Raw genomic sequence first — 26,460 nt, 5'->3', positions numbered from 1 at the left:
CTTGTAACCAATCAGATCAACGTGTGATCGTCAACCAGTGGATCTCTGAGCTGAGTGAGTGAGTGGAGGCGGGGCTCATTTGCATATTCATAGAACCGCGCATACTAAATGAGGCAAGGGTGTCGAGTTACATTCAAGATATTTTAAGGCATGAAAAACGTTTAAATATGTCATTTTGGTGATCAGAGATGAGTTTTAAGGGATACGATGATGGACTACAGGAGGACTTTAAGATTCATTCTCACCAAGAAAAATAATATACTTTTGTGAAAATGATCAGACACGCTGGCGGCTGGCAGGGAAAGAGTTAAACGGGGAAATATGAGCTTATCAGGTTTGATGCATGACTTTTATTTTGGTATCGCTGATATACTAATTATAGTTTTTAATATTTTGTATAATTTTATATTTTCTGATTTCATTTTAATTGTAAAGTTTTACTAATTTGTTGTTTGTCATTTTTATTCTTTTTTTTTTTTTTTTTTTATGTGTCTAGTTTTATTAATTTTTAGTTTAGGAGGTGTATTTTGATGAGCCCAGAACCTCCTAATGTCTCCTAATTGAGATGCATATTTTATATTTTAGGACATGATATTTATTACCATAAAAAAAAGAGTGAATTTCATTTTGTATAAATTGTATCTTAATTTTAATCAATTTTTCATCAACCAATTGCCTGTATTTAATAAATGAGAAGCAAATATAGCAGATAATATAATCATGGAGGCGCCGCGGTGACTTGCACTGCTCGTGAACTGGAGCATCTCATCATAAATGAACTGAAACTCAGTGTGCCTCACAGACATGAGAAATACATCTGAAGAAAGCTTGAAATGTCTTTAAACGAAACAATCAAAACGAAAAGAAAAGAAATAGGCTACTCTCTGATTATGTAATCCATGATGTGGGTGATCTGATATTCATGCTTTTTTTCTTACAGTAAAGCACAGTCCACAAACAATCTCAAATGCAGACTCCCTATAAGACGACACATCTCTGGAGGAATGCTCCAAGCTCACTCTCATCTCATCCCTTTTCCCACATTTGTAGTAACGACACTATAACCAAACTGCAAATTGAAACGCGTGCGCACGCGAAAGTCCGTATTATACTTTTTTTTTTTGCAAAGGTCCCCTCAGGGCTAATGTTTGAGCTAAGGATGTTCTCTGACCCCAAATAAACAGATAATGTTCACAATCTACAATATACAGTTAGATATTCTCCTACTTAGTATGTGTGTAAATAGTTGTGCTTAAATCTTTGGGTGTATTTTTACACACCATAGTGATGCAAAGTTCCACATCCTATGGACTAACTTTCAAACATAATCTTATTCTTTATCTTTAAGATTCAAAAGACCAAATCACTAAGAAAAGAGGGTTGAAAAGAGCCGTTTATAATAAAAAGTTTCCAAATGATGGTTTTATTACTCCACTAGATTTAGTCATCTTGTCCAGATAGCAGACGACACTGTTTCACATTTTGTATGTTGGACTATACATATATGTTGCATATACATAGCTAAGTATTATTCTGCTACTGAATAAAAAAAATAAAAAAAATATTTGTATTTTATTTTTTATCTCAGAAATTGCGTTATATAAAGTCAGAATTGTGTGATATAAAGTTGCAATTATGTTATAAAGTCAGAATTGTAATATATGAAGTCGCAATAAAGTCAGAATTGTGAGAAATAAAGTCGCAATTGTGTGATATAAAGTCAGAACTGTGATATAAAGTCGCAATTGTTATAAAGTCAGAAATGCATGATATAAAGTCGCAATTATGTTATAGTCAAAATTGTGTGATTAAAAAGTCGCAATTATCTTTTAAAATGTTTTATTCTGTGGCGGAAACCAGCTTCCTAACGTGTAAGAAAAAAAGCTTTTTTTTTATTTTTTTACATGTATATCTCGGAGGCGGAGATGCTGCTGCATTGGGACACACACACATCACTAATGCAGCATGAGATGAGGGTGTGTGTTTGTGGTTGTGTTGAACACGTTCACAAGGCTTCTGGAGAATATGAAAGTAAGGTACAGTGCAGGTCTGGTGTGTGTGGTGACACATGCTCACATGCTAAAGATGCTCTGAGGTCACTGGGGTTTTTTATTCTCACGCCTGGAAAGATGACCATGAACATCTGCTTCACACTTACACAAACATGTGAGATCAGTGGTGCTTTTAAAAGATCATCTCAAAGATCACATTATGCTTCTAATCAGATTCACACTTGGTGTTTGTCTTCCAGAATAATTAACAACATCTAGTAAGAAATGAGTGTTTTATTGAACGTAATCACGTCAGATCAAGAAAAGACATTCATCTGAAAATGTAGAGGATTAAACTCGTGAGATGTTTGGTGTTCGCTAATATTGCATGTGATCTGCAGAACAGAAAGGGCAAAGTTGCCCCGAATCGACCTTTCAGACCATTTATGTCACATAAGGAAAAAGTCATGCCTTGGCAAATCTGATTAAAAGTCATAATTATAGCGTACAGGCCTGGTTTCACAGACGGGGTTTAGAGGAAGTCAGGACATTTAAGCAGCTTTTATAAACGAGCCTTAGAAACATGAATCAGTGGCACTGACATGTTTTAAGATGTGCTTTCAGATGAAATGATTTTTTGCCATAATTTTAACTGTCATAATTTAGACTTCTTATATCATAATGTGACTTTTTAAGTCAGAATTTCGACTTGTCATCATTTTTACTTTTCAAGTCATTGTCGACTTCTATCTCTTAAATATCATAATTTTGACTTTTTGTCGTAATTATGATATAAAAAGTCATAATGACATAAGTCAAAATTGACATGCCAAGCCATAATTCTGAAAGTTAAAAAATTATGAGTCAAATTATGACTGGTATAATTTTGACTCGTAATGTCAACATGATTTACAAGTCATTATTATGACAAATCATATATCTACTTTTCATCTCATAATTATGACTAATAATTTAGATTTTTCATCTATATTAAATTACATAATTTTGACTTTTAATGTCAGATTTTCTACTGTCATAATGTCGACGTTGTCAATTTAGATTTGTTTGTCCTAATTATGACCCTTTAAGTCATATATTCAATTTTCATCGAAATAGTCGAAATTATGAATGTTATAATTTTTACTTATGTCATTAAGGCTTTCTTTATCATCATAATTATGACTTTTTATGTCAGTATTTTGACTTTTTATGTCAGAATTTCTACTTTAAGTCATAATGTTGACATAGTATGATTTTTGTCAGAATTATAACTTTTGAAATCATATATCTACTTATAATCTCATAATTATGATTGTCATAATTTCGACTTTTCGTCTCTTAAATATGACAGTATGTCATAATTTTGACTTTTTATGTCAGATTTTCTACTGTCATAATGTCGACGTTGTCAATTTAGATTTGTTTGTCCTAATTATGACCCTTTGTCATATATTTAATTTTCATCTCATGACAGTCATTATTTTGACTTTTCATTTCAGAATTTAGAATTTTTATATCATAATTATGACTTAAGTAGAAATTTTGACTCAAGTCAATATCTACTTAGCATGTCATAATTTCGACTTCTTAAATATGAGTGTCATCATTTGGACTTTTTGACATAATTATGATATAAAAAGTCATAATGACATAAGTCAAAATTGCCATACTAAGCCATAATTATAGTCGAAATTATGAATGTTCTAATTTTTACTTATGTCATTAAGGCTTTCTTTATCATCATAATTATGACTTTTTATGTCAGAATTTTGACTTTTTAAGTCAGAATTTCTACTTTGTCATAATGTTAACATAGTATGATTTTTGTCAGAATTATAACTTTTTAAATCATATATCTACTTATAATCTCATAATTATGATTGTCATAATTTCAACTTTTCGTCTCTTAAATATGACAGTATGTCATAATTTTGGCTTTTTATGTCAGATTTTCTACCTTTTTTTTAAATTATGATTTACAAAAGCATGATTTTCTTCTTCTCTTAAATGGCATAAAAGGGCTTCTCTGCGATCCAGTTGTTCACTGCAGGTTCTGTGTGTGATGTAGAAAACTGCTGATGTGGAGACATATCTCCTGCTTCCACCAGATGGTGGTAAAGTACATGATGAATCCAGAAATCCTCCAGGATCAAGGCTGTGCTCCGCGTCAGAGCTTCAGGAAAGATTCACCCACATCACTGTTTCTGCCGTCTGGTCATATAAAAGCACGCTGAGGTGTTTCCTCTCTCACCAGTAATGCTGGAGATACCACGCGCTAAACTCCATCTAAAGCTATTATAATCAGCATTTACTCAATCCTTTAGAATGATTCTGCATGTGGTTTTCCTGAGCTTGGGTTAAACTGAAACACCACAGGGAAGATTTGATTTTGTACTTTTAAAAATTAATTGATAACCTGACACTTTCAGCTCATGTTTGGAATAGCATACTAGCTCTTACCATTTCATTAGTATGGAGTTTTAAATAATGTCCATAAAGTATGGTAATTAATTAAATGCAGACTGTATATTTGTGCAAACGTGCAGTATAGCACTAACACATCAGCTTTTAACATTTCTCATTTAGACTCACTATTTTCTTGACCTGCCAAAAGTTAAATAATTGTACAACTATAAAAAAAATAAAGAATCATGCAAGTTTGAGAACGTTCAGAACATTAAAAAGTAACGTTCCCATAACGTTTGAAGAATGATCAAATGAAATGTTTACTTAACGTTCACATAACCAACAAAAAAACGTAAAAGTTCTAAGAACATTCAGAAATAATGTTTTCATTACTTAATGTGAACGTTAGTAAAACATCCTTACAATGTATTTTTGTTAGCTGGGTAACATTGTGTAGTTGTGAAATATTTTCAAGGGCAAATACAGTCAAACCAAAATTATCCGACACCTTCAACATTTCTCACATCATCAGTTTATTCACTATAGTTTAGAAAACGGTAATAAAATATGAGCAGAACTCAGTTGATATTTGACTGGTTTTGTCCATCTTCTGTTAGACTGTCTCACACATGAATTATGTTGAATATCTGTCAGCTGTTAAATTTAACTACACAATTAGATAATACCAGTTTAGCTCAACCAATCACCAAGCAATGCTTAATTTTGTTCAGTCTGTGTGTAAAAAGAGCATTAGCAATTAAAGAAAACATGATCAGGTCAAAGTGTCGTAATCATTTTTGATCCCAAATGTTTATACATGTTACTGGTAGTCACTGTATGAAAACTTTTTGGGTATAATATGTCACAGTTTACTTTAGATCATTTATGTAAGAGGATAGCTAAATATAGTGTCCTGCACCCACTATTACAAAAAATATCAAAAATGACATCTGGTGTGTGAATAATTGTGGTTTGCCTGTATATATATTTGCCAGAAAGAGAGGAAACTCAGCCTCGGTGTTCTGATTATCGTGCTCAACACGCCGGGTCTTTATCTGGAGGTGTGACAGCAGAAACAGATGGAGGGGGTGAATACTTTCACACGGCACTACGGCGTGAGCGTGAGCCACGGGACGGAGGAGAAGAACGGATGGCACTTGATGTCGCTCACGCCACCGCCTCCTGATCCCAGACGATAGCACGCATCACACTGGAGCAACTGGGGGAAACGAGGAGAAAACGCTTGCGTTCAGGGAACCGTCAGTCATGGAGAACATACGAGGACAGAAGAGAAAAGGTTTTATATACTAATATAAAAAGCATTAGAACAAGACGGTGATGCACCACAAACACATTTATGAGTAGAGGTTATACATGCGGATCATTAACAAGTACAGTTTACTCACTGGATTCATGTTCTTACTAGTTTTCCATGTAATATCCATGTATGTTTTATGTCATATCCATGTATAATTATATTTATGATGATTTTAAGTTGTTCGAGTCTCACTACTCAGAAACCACTGGTGATAATAACTTAGTTTGAGTGGAGTGACGGGGGAAGTGTTCACGACAACCAAATTTACACAAGATACAGTATGAACTATATTCGAATCGTTTAGTAAATATGTGTGCAAGATGGGATGTTTACTGTGAAACCTATTTCATTTTAACTTAGGTATATATAGATGTGTGCCATGAATGCAGCATTAAGCAGCAGGTTAAGGTTGTTCCTTTAATAAATAAAAAAAAGAGTAAATAGCTAAATGTGGTTATCTGGATTTGCTTTTATTGTATTTAAGTAAAGAAGTATGCAAACATTGTTGTTGTCTATAATTTGAATGCCAAACTATCCATTAAAGGTGACATATTATGCCCCTTTTCACAAGATGTAATATAAATCTATGGTGTCCCCAGAATTTGTCTGTGAAAGTTCAGCTAAAAATACCAGATCATTTATTACAGCTTGTCAAATGTGCCCCTTTTTGGCTGTGAGCAAAAACGTGCTGTTTTGTGTGTGTCCCTTTAAATGCAAATGAGCTTTAGCTCCGCCTCTGTTCAGAAGAGGGCGGAGTCTTTACACGAGCTTCAGAAACTCCGGCAATAACAAAACACACGAATCTCACTCATCCAGAATCCCAGAACAACCAGTAGCGAGTGCAGCCTTACGGAGAGACTCAGGAAGAGTTTCTGAATGTTAGTGGAGAGTTGTGTAGTTGTTGTGGAGTTACATTGATCATCTCATCATCATGTTTAACTTCTACACAAGTGTCCACAGTTCCTGAGGTCTTTATAAGACTGTGACATGTTCTGGTCAGTAGTGTTCAGTGCTCGCCTGTGCTCAACCACAGAACAGTTTCAGGCTTGGCTCGAACTTTTGCCATTGCGTTAGAACTGGTCACTGTTGTCGTGTGCGAAAACCAAATGGCGGCGCCGTGGGCGGAAACGCGAGTCCTAAAAAGAATGACATTTACAAAACCCAAAAAACCTTGCCAGATTTGTTATATGTTAGTGCATTATTTCTTTTTTTTTTTCTTTTTTTAATCTCTGTTTTGTAATACATTGTTGACTTTGATTTGTTACACTTTAGTGCATCGTTATATTATGTTTTTTTTGTTTACATATTATGGTTCACAATTATAGGTTTAATTATGTTTTGGTGAGATATGTCCTCTCTGTCTAACAATTCTCTATTGTGACTGTTCTAATTACGTAAATAGGTGGTTGTCACATGACGCAAGCACTGCACACACTGTCCTATCAGCTTGTATTGAGAGAGCGGTTACCTCAGTGAGAAGCGAGGCGGCTGCTGTACTGATGAACTCTGGGATGTGGAGTGGCGTGTGAGGGTGAATGCCTGTCGGGTGGCACTGCCACAGCGGCTGGAGAGAAACAAAGTTGAACAGGTGAAAACAACACATTCAAGACCAAGGAGATTTGCTGTTCCTTTTTGAGTTCGGTTCACTCAACATTGCATCAGCAGCTGATAGGGGTGTGAACCTACACTGGTCTCACGGTTCGGTTCGATTACGATTATCATGTCATCGACTCAGTTCAATTCGATATCACGATGCACTGCATCCTCAATTTTTTATTTTACTTCAGAAGTGATGTGCGTGCGCGCGTGTGTGTGTGTGTGTGTGTGTGTGTGCGTGTGTGTGTGCGTGTGTGTGTGCTCGTCTGTTCGGGAAGTTGCAGTGACATTCCAGTTTAAGTTTCAAGGGAGTAAAGCTTGTTTATGCCATTAAGAAAAGGAAAATCTGTCAAATAAATGTTGTTTTAAAGAAATATTCATTTAAAAGCAGCGCTCATTAATCAGTGTATTATGTTACCATTAAAGATGCGTGCATCAACCGTCGCCGAATCCGCTGTTGAAGGTGACGATCATCCATTTATAATCATAATTGTAATTTGACTATCGGGTGCGGATACTTAAATCAGAGAAAATGATTGGGGCGGGTGGATGATTTATTTTTGGCTGCGGATTCGGGTGACGTTGGAGCTCATCCGCGCATCTCTCAAGCAGTCAGACTCTGCAGGCGTTAACAGCTCGGGGTGAAAACGGCTAATGTGGTTTATCAAGTTATGGTATGAGCGCACACAGCGCGTCTTCTGCAGGTCGTGCTTACCAGGTTGTTCATCAAAGCCGAAATGTGCCCAGATGTTGGCTTTTAAAGTAGTTGGAGCATTTTTAATCACTCGCACTCGCGTCTCACCTCCCTCTGCCATTGAATGCTACAGCGACAAAGCATGTGACGTCAGAAAAGCGTCAGTACATTATAATCGGTTATGTTCTATTACTGAACTGATACCGAATCGTCCTCGTCTGCATCGTAGAAACGATTCATTTCGACACCCCCAGTAGCTGACAACAAAGGAGAGACCGGCTCTTCCTGTGGGGAACCTCTCAAAGACAAGGATCACCACAATCACTGTGTTTTCTGCCTGGGTCGCGCCAACGCTGGGACAGCGCTGAGTGGCTCGGACTTATTCTCCGCACTCGGCTTGCGCTCGTGCTGGGCTCCTGACTCCAATCGACCACTTGAGCCAAGCCGCAGAAGAAGCAGATGTGCCGGGAGGGAGTGACAAGCTCCCATCGGCTCAATGCCCTTGGGCCCCTTGTCCACCTCAGCTATCTTCGCCAGTATATTTTATAGAAGCTAGCATTCGCCCCTCCCCTGGAGCCCATGATGTAGTTTCTATAAATGTAACTAATTATTTCCCCATAGCTTCAGCTACTGACACAATGTCTCATTCCCTCCTCTCAGGAAACCAGAGTTATGTGAGTAACCAAGGTTAAGTTTTGATACGCCATATAATTGAAGTAGATTTTGTTCAAAGGCGACTGCAAAAATACCTCCAAAGCCTATACATGACAAAACAGATAAATTTGACGTTCACTAACAAATCATCCAACAATCTGAGCTGTTTGCAGTGCATGTGATTCTTGGGTTAGTTTTAATTCTTCACTTTTAAAGCAGAATTGTTTTGCTTACCATGCCAGTGAGAAGCTCATATAATAAAGCTCCAAGACTCCACCAATCACATGCCTCTGTGATTTTCAATACGCCTCCAATTTCTGCACCAAATTAGTAAAAAAAAAAAACTAGTTATTACATCTCAAGAGAACAGAATGTGTCTTGGAAACGTTGCAGTTTGATGTGATTGTGAAAAACCAATTGAATGTCTTACCTGGTGCACAGTACATCTCTTCCATTGCTTTCGGGTTAATTTCAGGCTGAACTTCCGTCCATAGTCCAAAGTACGTAAGACACGCCTCACCTGTGTGCAATACATTTGAACAACGGTTTTAAAATACTAGAATGACGTTCCAAACCTGTTGTCTTTCCTCTGTGAAACACAAAAAGAGATGCTAGACAGAGCTGCTCTTGTCCATCTAATGAAATTGACAATGAAATGACAATGAAATGACAAAATAGTTCCATAAACGACAATAAGCCCTATATTGCAAAATAGTCATATGATACAAAGCCATCACAATCCAATGATGATGAACCAATGAGGTTTGGTAACAATGATATCAAACCTAGTGTGACGCATCTAAATCTGCCCTTTTTCCTTCAGATCTTGACAATAAAAATCACCGATTATTTCTTTATATGGACAAGAGTATGTTCTTGTTTCCCGTGGGTGAATTAATGATGGATACATTTGTTTTTCTGTGAACTTTTCCTTTATTATATCAGATAACTGAAAAAGATTCTACATACTGTCAATGTGTAGTTCAAGGTTAGCCAATCCTGCTCTTGGAAGTTTACCAACCTGGTCCAACACACCTGCCTGTTATTTTCATGTAATTCTGTGATTTGCAGTCTCAGGTGTGTTGGAGCAGGTTTGAGCTGAACTCAGCAGGATGGTAGCCGTCCAGGAACAGGATTATATATGTATAGTTTCAATGTTAAGATGCATAGGACAGGGCTCTTCAACTCCAGTTCTGGAGGGAAACTGTCATGCAGAGTTTTGCTCCAAACCCAATCAAACTCACCTGCCTGTATCTTTCTAGTAATCCTGAAGACCTTAATTAGCTTGTTCGGGTGTGTTTAATTAGGGTTAGAGCTAAACTCTGCTGGACAGTAGTGATGTTCTTTTAAGCCGGTAACCAGTCGAGCCGGTTCACAGAATCAAACTGAGGCCCCGTTTACACGATGGGAAAACGCAGATATTTCCCTGCGTTTTGGCCTGTCATTTACACGAAAACGCAGTTTTTATCCAAGAAAACGATTATTTCTAAAAACTCCGGCCAAAGTGGAGATTTCTGAAAACGCCGGTTATGTGTTGCCGTGTCAACTGCGAGAAACGGGGTTTTAGGTTCTCAAACGTCACATTATGCGCCAGAAAATGCTTACGTCATGTGAGCGCCCTATGTTTAGAGTTTGTTTGGCTACTATTTGATCATGGATGCTGGTAAGGTGGTACTCATTTTTACTTTTGTGCAAACGTTTTTGGCCTGTTTGCATTTGTTTCGCTGTCTGTCCACACCACAGTCTATGGTCCACACAAACGAATCTCGAGTTTTGAAAGGAACTGGAAGTCGCTCGTGCTATTCGTTGTTGTCGATTTTGAGGATTCTGATTGGCTTGCATGGCTTTATCCTTCTCCCTACACTGCCGCCCATAGGTTTGACATAATTATGATGTTTCTCGACGGCGTATTTATGCGGGTTGATGTAAACGACAACTTTTTTGAAAACGATGCTGTGTGCACGATGTTATTTTTGAAAACGGAGGGAGGAGAAATATTCGTTTCTCTAAATACCCGGCTATGTGTAAATGTGGCCTGAATCGAACTTTATTTCCGGGTTGATACGCATGATTTTTTTCCCAAACCAGTTCAGTGGAAATCCCGCCCTGCAGCCGATTTCATTGGTTTAGGTTACAGTGACAGGTAGGTTTAGGGATCAGTGTTCGGTGTACTTCGGATGTGCATCTGGTGTCATCAACCTAGAAATAAAGTTTGATTCTGTGAACCGACTCGACCGGTTAATGGCTTACAACAAGGATTTGTTCAAGAATTGAACATCACTACTGGACAGTGGCCCTGCAGGATCAGAGTTGAAGGCTAAAGACTTGGCAACAGAAGACATACCACTGCTGCGAAGTAGAACATTTCTTGGGTTTAGGTCCTGGCACATGATGCCCTGCTCATGTAGACTTTCCAATGCCAACAGAATCTGAGCTCCCCACAGTCGCACCTCGTCCTCAGGGAGTCCCTGTCTACCCCACTTCCATTTGGCACTGAAGTTCTTGGCCTTAATTTGTGCGTGATGGCCCAAGCCGTTCACCTTAATCAGCTGTTCCATATGAGGGTATTCTAGTTTAGTTTCACTCCAACAGGAGCTGTTTGTGCTGGGTGCTGATGGGAAAGAGATCATGCCAACTTGAGGTTGTTTATATGAAGGGCTGAAAAAATGCCAGTTCTCCATGTCCTCCTTCCCAACCTCCCTCACCATATCAACAGAGTTCCCCCGAGAAGTCATCTTTGTGAAGTCTAAAGAGATACCTTCTTGCTTTTGAGTTGTACATTCAAATGGATAGCGATGAGAACTGACTTTGCTCAGCTCAGCCACAAACTGTCCAAGCTGTCCATTTCCACTGGGTTTACAGGTAGTAACACCCTGTTCTTGAGGATATACGTCATGAGCTTGGTTTTGTGGAGGTAAATGTGATGTGTTGGGAACTATCCGAACTCTCTGTGGAAGTACGTCAACTGTGTTGCAAAGGGTTGGTTGTGCGTTTTCACCAAATAAAGAGGCTGGAGTGATCTGAGCTGCACAGCTGAATCCTAGAATATCCGAGTTTGATCCTGGAACAGTGAAACTTTCACAACCCTGAGCAGGTTCTAAAGCAATCCAGGCTTTGTTCAGATCCATGCAAGAGTCAATCCGCTCAATGCGGACATCATTTCCTAGAAGGTCGGAAGTGACATCAAGAGGATCCCGAGTGTCCACAATCACACAGGGATGAACGGGAAGAGGAACATTATCCTGAGGTAAAGAATTAAGAACACTGTGTGGACAGACAGAAGGAAGCGCATTATCTGTCCTCATTGCATACAATCCTGGAGAACCCCCCTGTTGGCGCCCCGTATCTTCACAGTAGGAACGGGTTCTACAGTTCTCAAGACAATGACCAGCTGGGCTCCCTGGCCTCTCAAGAGGTGTAGTTCTCTCACATTTCTCATTGAGGTAAATATCCTGGTGTATATTAGCAGGGAGGGTGTAGCTGTTCTTCAGGTAGATCTTGTGCTGGTTGGGGCTGAAGCATTCTGGATACTCCCTGACTGCTTCACTTCTGACCCTGTTAAGTCTGGAAAAGAGTCTTCCACCTGTAGAAAAGCAGAGCTGTTAAACTATATGTCATTGTGAGCAGATGGACCACTCTTTCAAATGCCCTCCGACTATCCTACTATGAGGAACTTATGGCCTGTTGAAACAATATAGATAAAAGTTCTTCAAATCAGGAACTTGAGGTCCACTGTCCTGCAGAGTTTTGCTCCAACCTTGATCAAACACCTGGACAAGTTGATCAAGGTCTACAGGGTTACTAGAAAATGAAAGGGCAGTTTACTGTGATCAGGGTTGAGGCTAAACTTTCCAGGGCTAGATATGAAGATTCCTGATATAAATATTTCTTTCAGAGCGTGTGCAACAAATATTGCCATGCATGCATTTTTCTTGACTTTTATCTCCTGACTTTTGCACCATCGATTTCATGATTAGACCACAGTATTGTTGGTGGTATCCAATCCTGATCCTAGAGGGCCACTTTCATGCAGACTGTTGCTCCAACCTGTTCCAACACACTTGCCTGGACATTTATAGTGATCCTGCAGACCTTAATTAGCTTGTTCAGGCGTGTTTGATTAGGGTTGGAGCCAAACTCTGCAGAGAAGTGGACCATGAGGGCCAGAGTTTAGAATCCCTGCTGTAGAGTTTAGGGCCAATGTCATGCAGAGTATAGATTGATATGGATCTTTTTTTTTCAGTGTGCAACACATTTTCCCATGTATGAAATTTGCAACAGCAATGCTTAACATTTTTCCTGACTTTTATCTCCTAATTCTAGATCCGTCCCTTTCATTAATAGACCACAGTACTGATTTGGATACTGTCGAGCAGGGGTGTCCAATCTAAGATGGGCCAATGTCCTATAGAGCAGGGGTTCTCAACTCTGGCCCTTGAGGTACACTTTCCTGCAGAGTAAGTTCACTTAATATTCAACAATATAATTGATCTGCCTGCATTGACACCATTGTATGAGAAATTGTATGAGACATCACTGTTTTCTCCAGAGATGCTATATAGACAAATTAACTAAATTAATCACTTTTTTTTTAAACAGAAATGTACCATCACTGAAATTACTAAAGCTGGACTATGACACTTTTTTCTTCTAGATCTGCTGTTCAGCCGAAACAAACTTTGTTGCATAATTTTCCTGTTATCACTGCCCAAACAGCAACATAGGTGTGTTCAACATTGGCTGCGGCTGATGTAACCGATCGGCGAGAGTCGCCGCATGCAGGCGGGAGGAGCTGAAAACGGAGACGTGAAGTCAGACACTTTCTGGCTCCCGTAGTGACGCTCGCGCTGTGTTTGCATACTTTACCACAGCTGAAGTGAAATAAATGCAATATTTGCCAAATACACAGATGTTTCAGAGACATTTTCATTCAATACTTTATGTACTGCTTCATACAGCGTCTGTCTGAACAAGAATAAAGTTCAACATTAGCCTATAGCTACTATCAGCCTATGGAGTCTACGTTTTTTAATCAGTTTTATTTTGATAAACATGACACAATATAACATCGCGACTTCATGAAAAGAGTGTTTACTGTTATAAAAAAACTGATTTGTGTGCTTTAGTGGAACTAAAGGTGTGAGAATAAACACAAAACACACGTGATCGTTGTCATGCGGTCTTTCCATCTTTACTCTCCTCATGTTACGTTGCATTCGGAGATCGACTACTTTTGACTGACAAAATTCCAGCCACCAGAAACACTAACTGATAAAGTGAGTCGTACAAAACCTTTCTTTATAGTAAACTCTGTGTACACAAACAATGTTCTCAATGCTGGAGTTCATGTGTAGAGCCCCTGGTGATACTTCGAGCAAAGTTTCATGTTGTGTCGAGCCTTCTTAGTGTTTTAAAAATAGCGATTTTGATGCTATCATTGTAGTGCCCCATTCACTCCCATTCACAAGGCATTTTGACCGAAAACGAAAATACGGTCAATCTTAAAAGTGGCGTTTCCATTCTAATTATGCTTTTACACCAATGTTTGACTCGGGTAGATTCACAAAAATAGCCTAGGTTGCAATTTGGCGAAAGTTACCCTTTAAAGGGATACTCCACTTTTTTCGGAAATATGCTCATTTTACAACTCCCCCAGAGTTAAACAGTTGAGTTTTACCGTTTTAGAATCCATTCAGCCGAACTCCGGGTCTGACGGTACCACTTTTAGCATAGCTTAGCATAGATCATTGATTCAGACGAGTCCAGTAGCATTTCTTTCAAAATGACCAAAGAGTTTCAATATTTTTCCTATTTAAAACTTGACTCTTCTGTAGTTAAACCGTGTACTAAGATCGACGGAAAATGAAAAGTTGCGATTTTCTAAGCCTATATGGCTAGGAACTACTCTCATTCCGATCATTAATAATCAAGGAACTGTGCGGCTGTACCATGGGTGCAGCAGGCGTAGTGATATGACGCAGCGCCTAAAATTAGTCCCCAGCTCGGTAACTTCTTCCAACGTGACCGGGACTAAGTTTGTCTAACCTATTAGACCTATTTTCAGGCGCTGCGTCATATCACTACGCCTGCTGCACTCATGGTACGGCCGCACAGTTCCTTGATTATTACGCCGGAATGAGAGTAGTTCCTAGCCATATAGGCTTAGAAAATCGCAACTTTTCATTTTCCGTCGATCTTAGTACACGGTTTAACTACAGAAGAGTCAAGTTTTAAATAGGAAAAATATTGAAACTCTTTGGTCATTTTGAAGGAAATGCTACTGGACTCGTCTGAATCAATGATCTATGCTAAGCTATGCTAAAAGTGGTACCGTCAGACCCGGAGTTCGGCTGAATGGATTCTAAAACGGTAAAACTCATCTGTTTAACTCTGGGGGAGTTGTAAAATGAGCATATTTCCGAAAAAAGTGGAGTATCCCTTTAAAAGATCTTCTATCAGATGTGACCTTTTGATAGAACTAACAAAATCGAGAGCATGTAGGCTCTTATCATACATGGATCCTAAGCTCTGGAATAGCCTTCTGGGTGTTTGAGACACAGACACAGCTTAAGTGTGGACTGAAAACCATCTGTTCAACAAAGACGATTCTCATATTCATTGAATATGATGGTTCCTCAGCAGAGTCTTGGTTCCTGTTTCTTCCTCATCAACACCAGTGAAGTTTTTCCTTGCCTCTGTCTCATTTGTCTTGTTCACAGGGGATATACTATGCCGAACTGCTTTGGAACAATATACAATGTGAAAAGTGCTACTCACCTTGAACACGTTCTAGATGGAGGAACACAGTGTCTTCACTGACATAGTATTTTAGCAGCTTCACCATGAAGGGCACTCCCTGAGGAATGATGGTCGACCTCTCACGGCTCTCCCAGCTCGACTTGGGTAAACTCTGTCCACAAACCAGAATTTTTCACACCAGAATTAGGCCCTTTCTAGAGAGCTGACTCTTTAGACAGCCTTTTAGGGCAACATAAATGAGCTCCTGACACAAAGTCAGGATTGACATGACTGTTCTGCCCTTTTGGTATGCTGACTTGTAAGATAGCTTGGTTTAACCAAATTCTAAGGCTTGATTCAGACATACAGCACCATAACTACAAGAACAGGGTCACTTGTGCTTTGAAAAAACAAATTTTTATCACGTATTTATCTGCTTTAATATATCGACAAACTTTTCTTATCAGGCCGATTCCGATAACATTAAAAAATTAACATATATCGGCCGATACCGATACGGTGGCCGATATATCGTGCATCCCTAAATATTTCAGCTTTGTAGCTCAAACAGTAGAGCATGGCACTAACAACGACAAGGACATGGGTTTGATTCCCAGTGAATGCATGAATTGGAAAAAATGTATAGCTTGAATGCAATGTAAGTCGCTTTGGATAAAGGTATCTGCCAAATGCATAAATGTAACAGACCTGTGGCATTATACAGAAATGAATGTGATTACTGGATTGCTATGTTGAGTGTTTCTTTTAATAAAAACAACAACAAAAAAATCAAATTTTCTTTACTGTAATGCAGAAAAATAATGATATATTATTGAAATTGCACATGATTTAAACAGCATGGTAGTATTTATTGTATTTCCTATAGTGTTTGCTGGTTTCAAATGACTTTTTTGTTTTGTCCACCTGTCTCTATAGCTGGCCAATTCTAATATCTCAAGTGTCTGGTTTCAGTAACCCGAGACGAGTTTGTACTCAGATTTAGCTTTTAACAGGATCAATCCAAGCAGACTCGCAGTAATAACAGCCCAGACAGCAACACAGTGTCGGCCCGGATGGCCTGATTCCCGCTCACTTCTGAAAGGAACCCATACACCACAATACTTCTGTTTCAAATGCCTACCTTAACAATAAATGTCTCCTTGCTTATCAGACTTTCAACCGTCAGCACCTGTGGAAAACACACATTACAACTATTGCACTTCCAATGACTTTAATGTCTTGGCATATAGAGAATTGCTGACTAGTTGTAAGCCATGAGAAGCATGAGAGGAGCAGATATTTCTCACATACTGTACCTTATCAATGATTCCAACGACTTTGCACATCGCCAGATTCTCCACCGGCGAACTTAGATGTCGGATTGACCGAAACCGTAAGCTACTATAACCCTGATGTGTCAGAGAAAAAACATAGTCAGGATATGAACTAATAGCAAACATCTGGTTCACATTGCAGCTTATTCTGGCCAAGAACCGCCCACTTAAGACCTGTTCACTCTAAGGACGATAACTATAACGATAATTATAAAGATTTAATACTCACTCTAACTCTAAGAGAAAAGCGAAGTCCACACCACAACTACAACTATAACACCACAGAGGAACGACATCGTTACAATTACTTTTAGAGGGATTTTGTGCAGCTTTAACTATAAAAACATCGACAGCCAATCAGAATCCATCCTGCTGTAAAGAGTCCAAGCATTTAAAGTGGAAAACGACAAAACTGCAGCGCTTATAATAAACAGAAGGATCTCGGCAGTTGGAGGGGTGTGGGATTTCTTTTTTTCTTTTTTCCCCATTTACATTTTTCTGGATTCCATTTAAATTGTACAATTTAATTTTAGTACTCAAAAAGCATGTCTAATTGATTGAAATAATGAAACTTATTGAACAATTAATAAAAAAAATTAATAAATACATTTTTTAGAATTTCATGTTGTCCCGAATTCCTTTTGATTTTATATGCTATATGTATATGTATGTATCTATATATATATATATATATATGTGTGTGTGTGTGTGTGTGCATATATATATATATATGTGTGTGTGTGTATTTAATTACATATTTAAAGGTGCATTGCGCAAGTCTCTGAGTTTTTGCAGAACTATGCCCCCTTCTGGCGACACGCAAAACTGCAACCAGAGTTGTGCACGCAGTTATGTGGAGTTTGCGTTGGGGTTTGGGATGAACTAGAAGCCGGCCTTTTTTAATCCATCTTCTACTTTTGCAAAAGTCGCTCGAGTTGTCTTCGCTGATGCGGATAATGGCGGCGAATACACAAACCTGCCAGACATAGCCAGGTAAGCGTGAACGCGCATGACGTCACGCCCAGTCGATTCCGTCCCGAATCCCTCTTATTTATTTTACTGTACAGGATTATAGAGGCAATCGCAGTGATCATAGAAGGGCTCATTCAGCCCATCAGGCAATTGTTTAAGCATGTATGGGTTAGAAAAATGGGTATTTTTAACATGAAAAGTTGCTTAATGCACCTTTAAGGAATTTTAGTAATTAAAAACGCATATGTCTATTCAATTGAACTCACAAAACTTAAATACATTTTATCTTTTATCTTTTTAGAAATTGTGTGTTTACTGTTAAAATTAAATCATGGAAGAAAAATAAAGTTTTATTACTATTACTTTGAGTATTACTAAGTACATTCTACTCTATAATAGTAATATATTTCTGTTACAATTTCTTCACGTTAAACTTAAGGACTCATAACTCCAAAACTATAGTAATCATAAATTATTGATTATAAATATTTATCAGCAAATAACTCAGCACAACTTAGGAGTTTATCAAATTGGCTACATGCATTGAAAAGTTCAGACTATGAGCTTTCAAATGACATCGATTTTGTGTTGTTCAAGGCAGTAGTTTTGAAAAATATGATTATTATTTTATTTTATAATTATTATTATATTATATTATTATTATATACACGGACGGTCCCGTTTAGAGAGACTACTCAGCTCTCGTTAATAGTTTATTAAAATGGTTAGATGCATTAAAAAGCGGAGTTTCTAAGCTTTAAAATAATATTTTGTGTTATTCAATTCAGTGGTTGCTTAGAAATTTGATTATTGGGGTTTAAGGGGTGAATTGTGGGAGTTTGGCCATTAAAGTAAGAAAAATAAATAAATCAAAACAGAAAAATCATGTTCTCATCATGCACATTTGTCACCTACTCCTAAATGAGTGGATCCTTTAGAGATGTTGTCCTGCAAGTAAGAGATGAAGATCTCCTCGGCTCGCTTCAGATATTGAGTGGTCTTCCGCTTCACGGCTTCACGTCTCTCTTTATTTGGATCCACTGTAAGACACGGAAGACTCTGCATTAGTCTTAATGTTATCTATCCTACCACTTTTCCAATCTAAATCATGTAATTATCAAAATGATCAAACAATATAGTTCCCAGAAAGATCAGAGGATGCAAGTGTTTCGGTTTTCCTTTTCCAAATCAAAATAGTTCATGTTGAGATTTAAATGATGTATCGCCCTCATTACAGATTAACCTACGCTTGCGTCTTTTCTCTTTTTCTTTTCATGGGATATTGTCACGCGTGGAACGTTTTTCAAAGCTCTGGATGGCAACAGGTGGAATCCAAATATATATGCAAATATAAGTTATATCTTGTCTTTCTTCTCAAACAAAAGCTCACAAATTAAACTAACATCTCCAGTTCTGACACACAGTGATGTAATTCGTTCTGTTTGTGAATTTGTTTAAATTCTCTACATTTATTTGTGGACTTTAATCTCTTCGAAAACTTTCCTGTATTTTGGAAATACACAACAATTACTACCTCATAAATTAGAGGTGTTCAAGTTAAGTTTCATTTGTACAGTTTCATTATATTTCTTTTGAGTGATTACCTCTATGTATTGATATTGCAAAACCACCTTTTTTAAATTTATTTAACTTGTTTTGAACACAGTGGCTGACCGTCTTTGTGTCATGGCCCACAACAAATTTTGTTTATACTGACTTTTACAGAAACCTCTGTAACACTAAAGTTTCAGGAGTGAAAACTTCGCAATGATTGACATTGTGATAATAACAATAGCAATGAATGGATGAGGACATCTTGCAGTGCACTTGTTCTGTTCCCTGCGATGTGTTTCTTATTACTGGTTTTCCACTTTCAAAGCAATGTTTATTTAGCTGAAAAATATTTGCAGGCAACATGCTGTTTTAATGTATCTTCGACAGCCCTGTCTGTACAATCTTATTTTGAAGTTTATTTCCTGCCGTTGTACCTGTCTATGCTTTTCCTGTGGTTTAGCTTCTGCTTTCATGGTTGCCTTGATCTCTAAGGTTGTTCTTCACCCTCAGCAACTGATTCTCCACATCTGTGACTTCTCTAGTTCCTCATTTACTCTGTCTATTTGCAGCCCTATGTTTCAGTTCTCTCTTCTCTATGCATGTCTTTGCTTGTCGTCATGCTTGGGTTTCATATCTGTGTTCAACGTCTTTTGGATTATTTCTTATTTAAAATCGTTTCAATTACTCCTTCCACCACAACCTGACAAATCTATTACTTACTTATAATTTTATTATCAGCATAAACATTTAATTTAAAACATTTGGTAACACTTTACAATAAGGTTCATTAGTTAACTACCTTAGTTAACATGAACTAAGAATGAGCAATACTTCTACAGCATTTATTAATCTTAGTTAATGTTAATTTCAAAATTTACTAAGACATTATTAAAATCAAAGGTTGTATTAGTTAACATTAGTTAATGCACTGTGAACTAACATGAACACACAATGAACAGCTGGATTTTTATTAAATAACATTAACAAAGATTAATAAATACTGTAACAAATGTATTGCATATGGTTAGTTCATATTAGTTAATACATTAACTAATGTTAACTAACGGACCTTATTGTAAAGCATTACCAACATTTTTATTTCCAAATAGTTACATTTAAATAGTTTTCTTATTGTATTGAAATTGATAGATTAAATTTTTACAAGGATTGGTAACAATAACTGAAAGTAAAGGATAAGTAAAGAATAATCACTTTTTGACTTCTGTTTACCTTGACTGACCTCAATTAAATTAAACATTAGAAGTGAATCAAGGCAATGAGTTTACACTTAATAAGTCACCAACGGTTGAAAGTGCACATGTGATCCAAAAGTGTTTTTCAGCATCACTGAACCTCCAGGTCAAAATGTGTTTTTCACAGTCAGTAATCATTTTCAGTCACTATATAATTTGATGAGCTCTTTTAGCTATAGCGCCAGAGGACACAACAGTAAAGTACCTTGAACTCCATTGAGCAGCAGATCGACTCCATTCTTATAGTAGCTGAACGCCGCCTCATAATCTTCATTGACTTCTCTGTCCAGCGCCATTCGAATCTGCTGGGCTGCATCGAGCAGATAGTCTTTCTTTGCCATGTTTGTCATCGGTTAGAAAGGGCAAATGTCCACAGGAACCAGAACCAGCTGATGGATCTGTAGTTGTGAAAACACTTCTGAAGTGGCACATTTCTGGTCATTAATAACCCTCCACAAGGCCTCTGGTCTCTCTTGCGTTCACACACATGTGGAGCGAGGCCAGTGTCCACCTGTGCAACACAGAGAAAATATATAGGTAACACTTTGCAATAAAGTTCATTAGTTAACATTAGTTAATGTATACATTAGCTGTAACATTAGCTAACATGAACTAACAATGAACAAAACATTTGTTACAGTATTTATTAATCTTTGTTGATAAAAATCCAACGGTTGAACATAACTAATGTTACCAAATACAACCTTTGTTTTTATTAATGTACTAGTAAATGTTGAAATTAATATTAACTAAGATTAATAAATGCTGTAGGAGTATTGTTCATTCTTAATTCATGTTAACTAAAGTAGTTAAATAATGTTAACTAATGAACCTTATTGTAAAGTGTTACCAATATATATATATATATATATATATATATATATATACATACACACACATTAGTTCAAGTGGTATTATTTATTATATGCTGTATGTGCAAACTGTTAATGATTCTTCAATACTGTTTTAAAAACATGGTATATCTGTGGGCAGGACTGTTTTATGTTATTTTCTAGGGTGTAATGGTACGTGTATTTGTCCTGAACCATCACGGTACAGATGTCAGGGTTCAGTGCAAACAGTCAGATGACGAATACAGTCAGATGATGAGTACAGTCAGATGATGAATAAAGTCAGATGACGAATAGTCAGATGATGAATACAGTCAGACAATGAATACAGTCAGATGATGAATAGTTGATGATGAAAACAGTCGATGAATACAGTCAGATGACGAATACAGTCAGAAGATGAATACAGTCAGATGATGAATAGTCAGATGATGAATACAGTCAGACAATGAATATAGTCAGATGATGAATACAGTCAGATGATGAGTACAGTCAGATGATGAATACAGTCAGATGATAACTACAGTCAGATGATGAGTACAGTCAGATGATGAATACAGTCAGATGATAACTACAGTCAGATGATGAATACACAGTCAGACGATGAATACAGTCAGATGATGAATACAGTCAGATGATAAATACAGTCAGATGACGAATACAGTCAGATGATGAATACACAGTCAGATGACGAATACAGTCAGATGATAAATACAGTCAGATGACGAATACAGTCAGATGATGAATACAGTCAGATGATAACTACAGTCAGATGATGAATACAGTCAGACGATGAATACAGTCAGATGATGAATACAGTCAGATGATAACTACAGTCAGATGATGAATACACAGTCAGACGATGAATACAGTCAGATGATGAATACAGTCAGATGATAACTAGTCAGATGATGAATACACAGTCAGACGATGAATACAGTCAGATGATGAATAGTCAGATGATAACTACAGTCAGATGATAAATACACAGTCAGATGATGAATACAGTCAGATGATGAATACAGTCAGATGATAACTACAGTCAGATGATGAATACAGTCAGACGATGAATACAGTCAGATGATGAATACAGTCAGATGATGAATACAGTCAGATGATAAATACAGTCAGATGACGAATACAGTCAGATGATGAATACACAGTCAGATGATGAATACAGTCAGATGATAAATACAGTCAGATGATAAATACACAGTCAGACGATGAATACAGTCAGATGATGAATACAGTCAGATAACTACAGTCAGATGATGAATACAGTCAGACGATGAATACAGTCAGACGATGAATACAGTCAGATGATAAATACAGTCAGATGATAAATACACAGTCAGACGATGAATACAGTCAGATGATGAATACAGTCAGATAACTACAGTCAGATGATGAATACAGTCAGACGATGAATACAGTCAGACGATGAATACAGTCAGATGATGAATACACAGTCAGATGATAACTACAGTCAGATGATAAATACACAGTCAGACGATGAATACAGTCAGATGATGAATACAGTCAGATGATAACTACAGTCAGATGATGAATACACAGTCAGACGATGAATACAGTCAGATGATGAATACACAGTCAGATGATGAATACACAGTCAGATGATGAATACAGTCAGATGATAAATACAGTCAGATGACGAATACAGTCAGATGATGAATACACAGTCAGATGATGAATACAGTCAGATGATAAATACAGTCAGATGACGAATACAGTCAGATTATGATCCCAGATGATCCCAAAACCAAGGTACGTACCGAACCTAGGGATGCACCGATCCGATACTCAGTATCGGTATCGGCTCCGATACTGCCATTTTTGGCGGATCGGGTATCGGTCAGACAAGGCCGATCCAAATCCGATATTGTGCGTATACTATTCAGTGTTATTGTTAAGCCCCACAAAAGGCACACAAACATTATAAAGCACCATAAGTTTTCGTGCACAATATTATAAGTGTTCTGAAGCCGTTATATAGTATAATGTGAGATATAAATTAATATTTAAGTCGTTAAATTCAAGATCACGTAAACGTTTCCCTCAGCTGCGCTGTCAGTCATTCTTCATTCAAACAGCGCGTCGCGTTCGGTTACAACAGTTAACACAATGAAACTCTCTCCAAGATGATTCAGTGTTACTATTATTATACTTGATCTGTAGATAAAGGTCTATGGTTCGCATAAAACAACTCTATCTTGCTGGACTTTATTGCTGTACCTTAATCATGTTACTTTCTACCGGGTGTCTGTTAGATCACAACACTGGAGTAAAGTCAGAGCACTATTTGTTCTTCACGCGCACAGTAACTGAAATTTAAAACTGTTAAAAGAAAATGCTGAATAGACTATTGCATAGATAGATACTGTACAATACACTACGCATCAATATGTATTTTCTTTGTGCTATAAACTTTTCAATGCGGACTCGGCGGCCTCATGTTGCTTCAAGCGCATCATTCTGCGCTCGGGATGCGCATAAGCGCTTTGTGCCGCTCTGTATTGGAGCCTTTCATATCATAATACAGTGACGCAATGAAACAATATCAATAGCCGTTCTTGTTCTGTCCTATCTATTATGTTGCTACCTCATTAAACAGCTGTGCTATACATTTAAAAAATGTCTCAATTTTATTGTAGGCTATAAAATAATTTATATTTTTGATTTTTGTTGTTGTTTTTCATGAATGTATTTTACAACAAAACAAAGAGCAATGTGTAAAGTTTTACCAGATTTAGTGTTACACTTATTGTCTCTAATTTGTTCCCCACTAAACATTTTTTTTTCACAAAATGTTCAAATTTTATACAATTATTGTGCACTCGTAATTTTTCTAGACTAAATTTTACTGCTGAATTATCCACTAATCTAGTTTATAATAGCATTTATGTCAGATTATGATCATATATTTTTTGTTGTTGTTTTTCTTTTTTCAGTTCTTATTATCAGTTCAACACAGAGTTATAGAAATTCAGCCGATACTCAGAATTTTTGGTATCGGATCGGATCGGTTCTGAAAAAATGGTATCGTTGCATCCCTAACCGAACCGTGCCTTCTGTGTACCGTTACACCCCTACTATAGAGTGCTGTCAAAGTACAGAGCAGGATTTGCTCAAAACGAGGAAGAACTAGAATGATTTGTTTACAGCTGATGAGTAACACATTGTTCACAAATTAGACTGTGTCTGTTATTTCACATCCAATCAGAATCTAGAGTCTGAACTATCTGTTTATTAGTAATAGTAATATTATAATACTGATATTTCGTGCAATTAAACACAATGCACAACTCACCTTTGCGACCCCTGACTTCTGTCACATAAAGCAGCCGTGTGTTTCCATCTGATCATGGTGTGGAAGAGGCTTTATCCTGAATAAAACCAAACGCAGAAGTTCATATTCACTCTATACTCAAACAGAGACTGAGAAATACTCAGTGATTTCTGATGAAGAATGACTGCGATCCTGTAATGTTTATTCTAACAAAGCACTTTACATCATGTCGATTTATTTACATCTCTTTTTACAAAACACAATATTGCTGTATTAATGTCACAAGTGCTCATTAGTACCTAAGTTTGGGGACTAACCCTAACAGTATATATCAATAATACTAAAATAACACTGTATATGAACAGGCATGATATAATTACCAAAATATGACGAGGTGTGGCAAAACTCACATGACTGTTTTAAAAAACCTGTTCATTCAATTTTGCCCAATGAAAGTTAAAGTCAGAATAGCAAGGGAAAATAACTGAAGTTCCCTAAACATAATTTACCAAGGGCATTCATAATAGTGTCTGCAAAAATACTATAATTACTGCAATAAATCACAATAAGGCTTGAGACACAATTACCACAAATGAAAGACTCGTCTTACACAGGGCGATCCCATATTCCTTTAAATAATTGAGGTATTTTATGGTAATATTCTGTGCAGCTTCAGTTAGACACACAGAAACAGCAAGAACACAATGACATGAACATGTGAAGCTATAGCTTGTATATAGATTGTATACAATCACCATCATACAGTCTCAAACGCGTGTGATGTCACTCGCGACCCCCTTATATGACGGTGATGACGAAGATCTTTCCCAGCAAATACTTTTATATAACATTACAATATTAAACTACGCCTGTATATTGAGTAGAATATTATGTTATTAACAGTTAATATGCGCTGTCATTATATATTACAAGAGGAACAGAAAACGAACCTTGCGCGAGATCCTCATCCTCAGCATCCGCTCCGCATCATCAACATCAGGAAGCAGAAACAGCAAACGCTTCCTATTGGCGTATCGTGATTCCCACCCCCCAACAGTTTAAATTTTGCCAGGAAGAGGACGGAAGCACATAGTATTCCCATTCAGTGAGGAGGATGATAAGAGAGGCAAAGAAGATTTGGCAAAGCATCATTTAGTTTTGGGGGTTTTCACATTTCAAAATCCACCAAAAAAGCCCTTCCTAAGAGCAAGCTACAAAATGCAATGCTTGAACTTTGCAAAACATTATTGTAACTTTGACCTGAATTGTGTGATGTGGTCAGATGAGAGGGTGGCGTGTCATTGATGCTTTGGGGCTGTTTTGCTGCTACTGTCTTGGGACTCAAGATTGAAGCCTTAATGAATTCTCAGAAATACCAGGACATTTTAACCCCATATCTGGTTGCCTCTGCCAGAAGGCTAAAACTTGGACCTTTCAGCAAGAGAACGACCCCAAACACCCATCAAAATCCACACAGAAATGGCTTCAGGAGCACAAATTGAAAGTTTTGCAATGGCCTTCTCAGTCTCCAGATTTGAACCCTGAATGTAAAGAACGTAAAGAAACTGCAAATGTCCTGCAAAGCATGGTTAAAGATTCCTCAACAGGTTTTCTCCAACGCTGTTAGAAATAATCTCAGTGCTGTTATTCTTGTCAGAGGAGGATTTAGCAATAATGGGGGATGGCAATTTGTGTGAAATCAGTGCTTTTAATTGAGTTAATTACCACAGTAAACATTATTTTGTTCAAAAAAGCTGTGTAAAAATAAAGATATGCAGTGTATCCTTTAACT

At 37.4% G+C, this 26,460-nt stretch overlaps 1 protein-coding gene and 1 long non-coding RNA gene across 2 annotated transcripts; one reads left to right on the top strand and one right to left on the bottom strand.

The window, feature by feature from the left end:
- Nucleotides 1–2,106: 2,106 nt before the first annotated feature.
- On the bottom strand, nucleotides 2,107–25,666 carry rps6kl1 (ribosomal protein S6 kinase-like 1). Its single transcript, XM_084393179.1, has 12 exons — nucleotides 25,619–25,666; nucleotides 24,690–24,765; nucleotides 20,716–21,021; nucleotides 18,619–18,743; nucleotides 16,714–16,806; nucleotides 16,539–16,586; nucleotides 15,437–15,569; nucleotides 11,004–12,242; nucleotides 9,090–9,179; nucleotides 8,894–8,976; nucleotides 7,184–7,279; nucleotides 2,107–5,616 (listed from the first exon to the last, which is right to left on the bottom strand). The coding sequence occupies exons 3-12, from the start codon at nucleotides 20,858–20,860 to the stop codon at nucleotides 5,506–5,508; spliced, it is 2,163 nt and encodes a 720-aa protein (XP_084249305.1). The 5' UTR covers nucleotides 20,861–21,021; nucleotides 24,690–24,765; nucleotides 25,619–25,666; the 3' UTR covers nucleotides 2,107–5,505.
- On the top strand, nucleotides 7,239–13,602 carry LOC311280761. The gene is made up of 3 exons (XR_014625724.1): nucleotides 7,239–7,303; nucleotides 12,983–13,116; nucleotides 13,314–13,602. It is a non-coding gene; the product is annotated as an uncharacterized lncRNA (long non-coding RNA).
- Nucleotides 25,667–26,460: the final 794 nt, after the last annotated feature.

Source organism: Rutilus rutilus (genome assembly GCF_951802725.1).
Source record: "Rutilus rutilus genome assembly, chromosome: 21".
Lineage (NCBI taxonomy): Eukaryota > Metazoa > Chordata > Actinopteri > Cypriniformes > Leuciscidae > Rutilus > Rutilus rutilus.
The sequence above is the reverse complement of the archived record's forward strand: the minus strand, read 5'-3'. Positions and strand labels throughout refer to the sequence as shown.

What these genes read in the sequence shown, in the direction of transcription:
- rps6kl1 (XM_084393179.1), bottom strand. Translation starts at nt 20,860, where the DNA reads ATGACAAACATGGCAAAGAAAGACTATCTGCTCGATGCAGCCCAGCAG. An exon ending in GCTGCTCAATGGAGTTCAAG is followed by an intron (nt 18,744 to 20,715) that starts GTACTTTACTGT and finishes CGTGTCTTACAG; the next exon opens with TGGATCCAAATAAAGAGAGA. An exon ending in AGGAGACATTTATTGTTAAG is followed by an intron (nt 15,570 to 16,538) that starts GTAGGCATTTGA and finishes GTTTGTGGACAG; the next exon opens with AGTTTACCCAAGTCGAGCTG.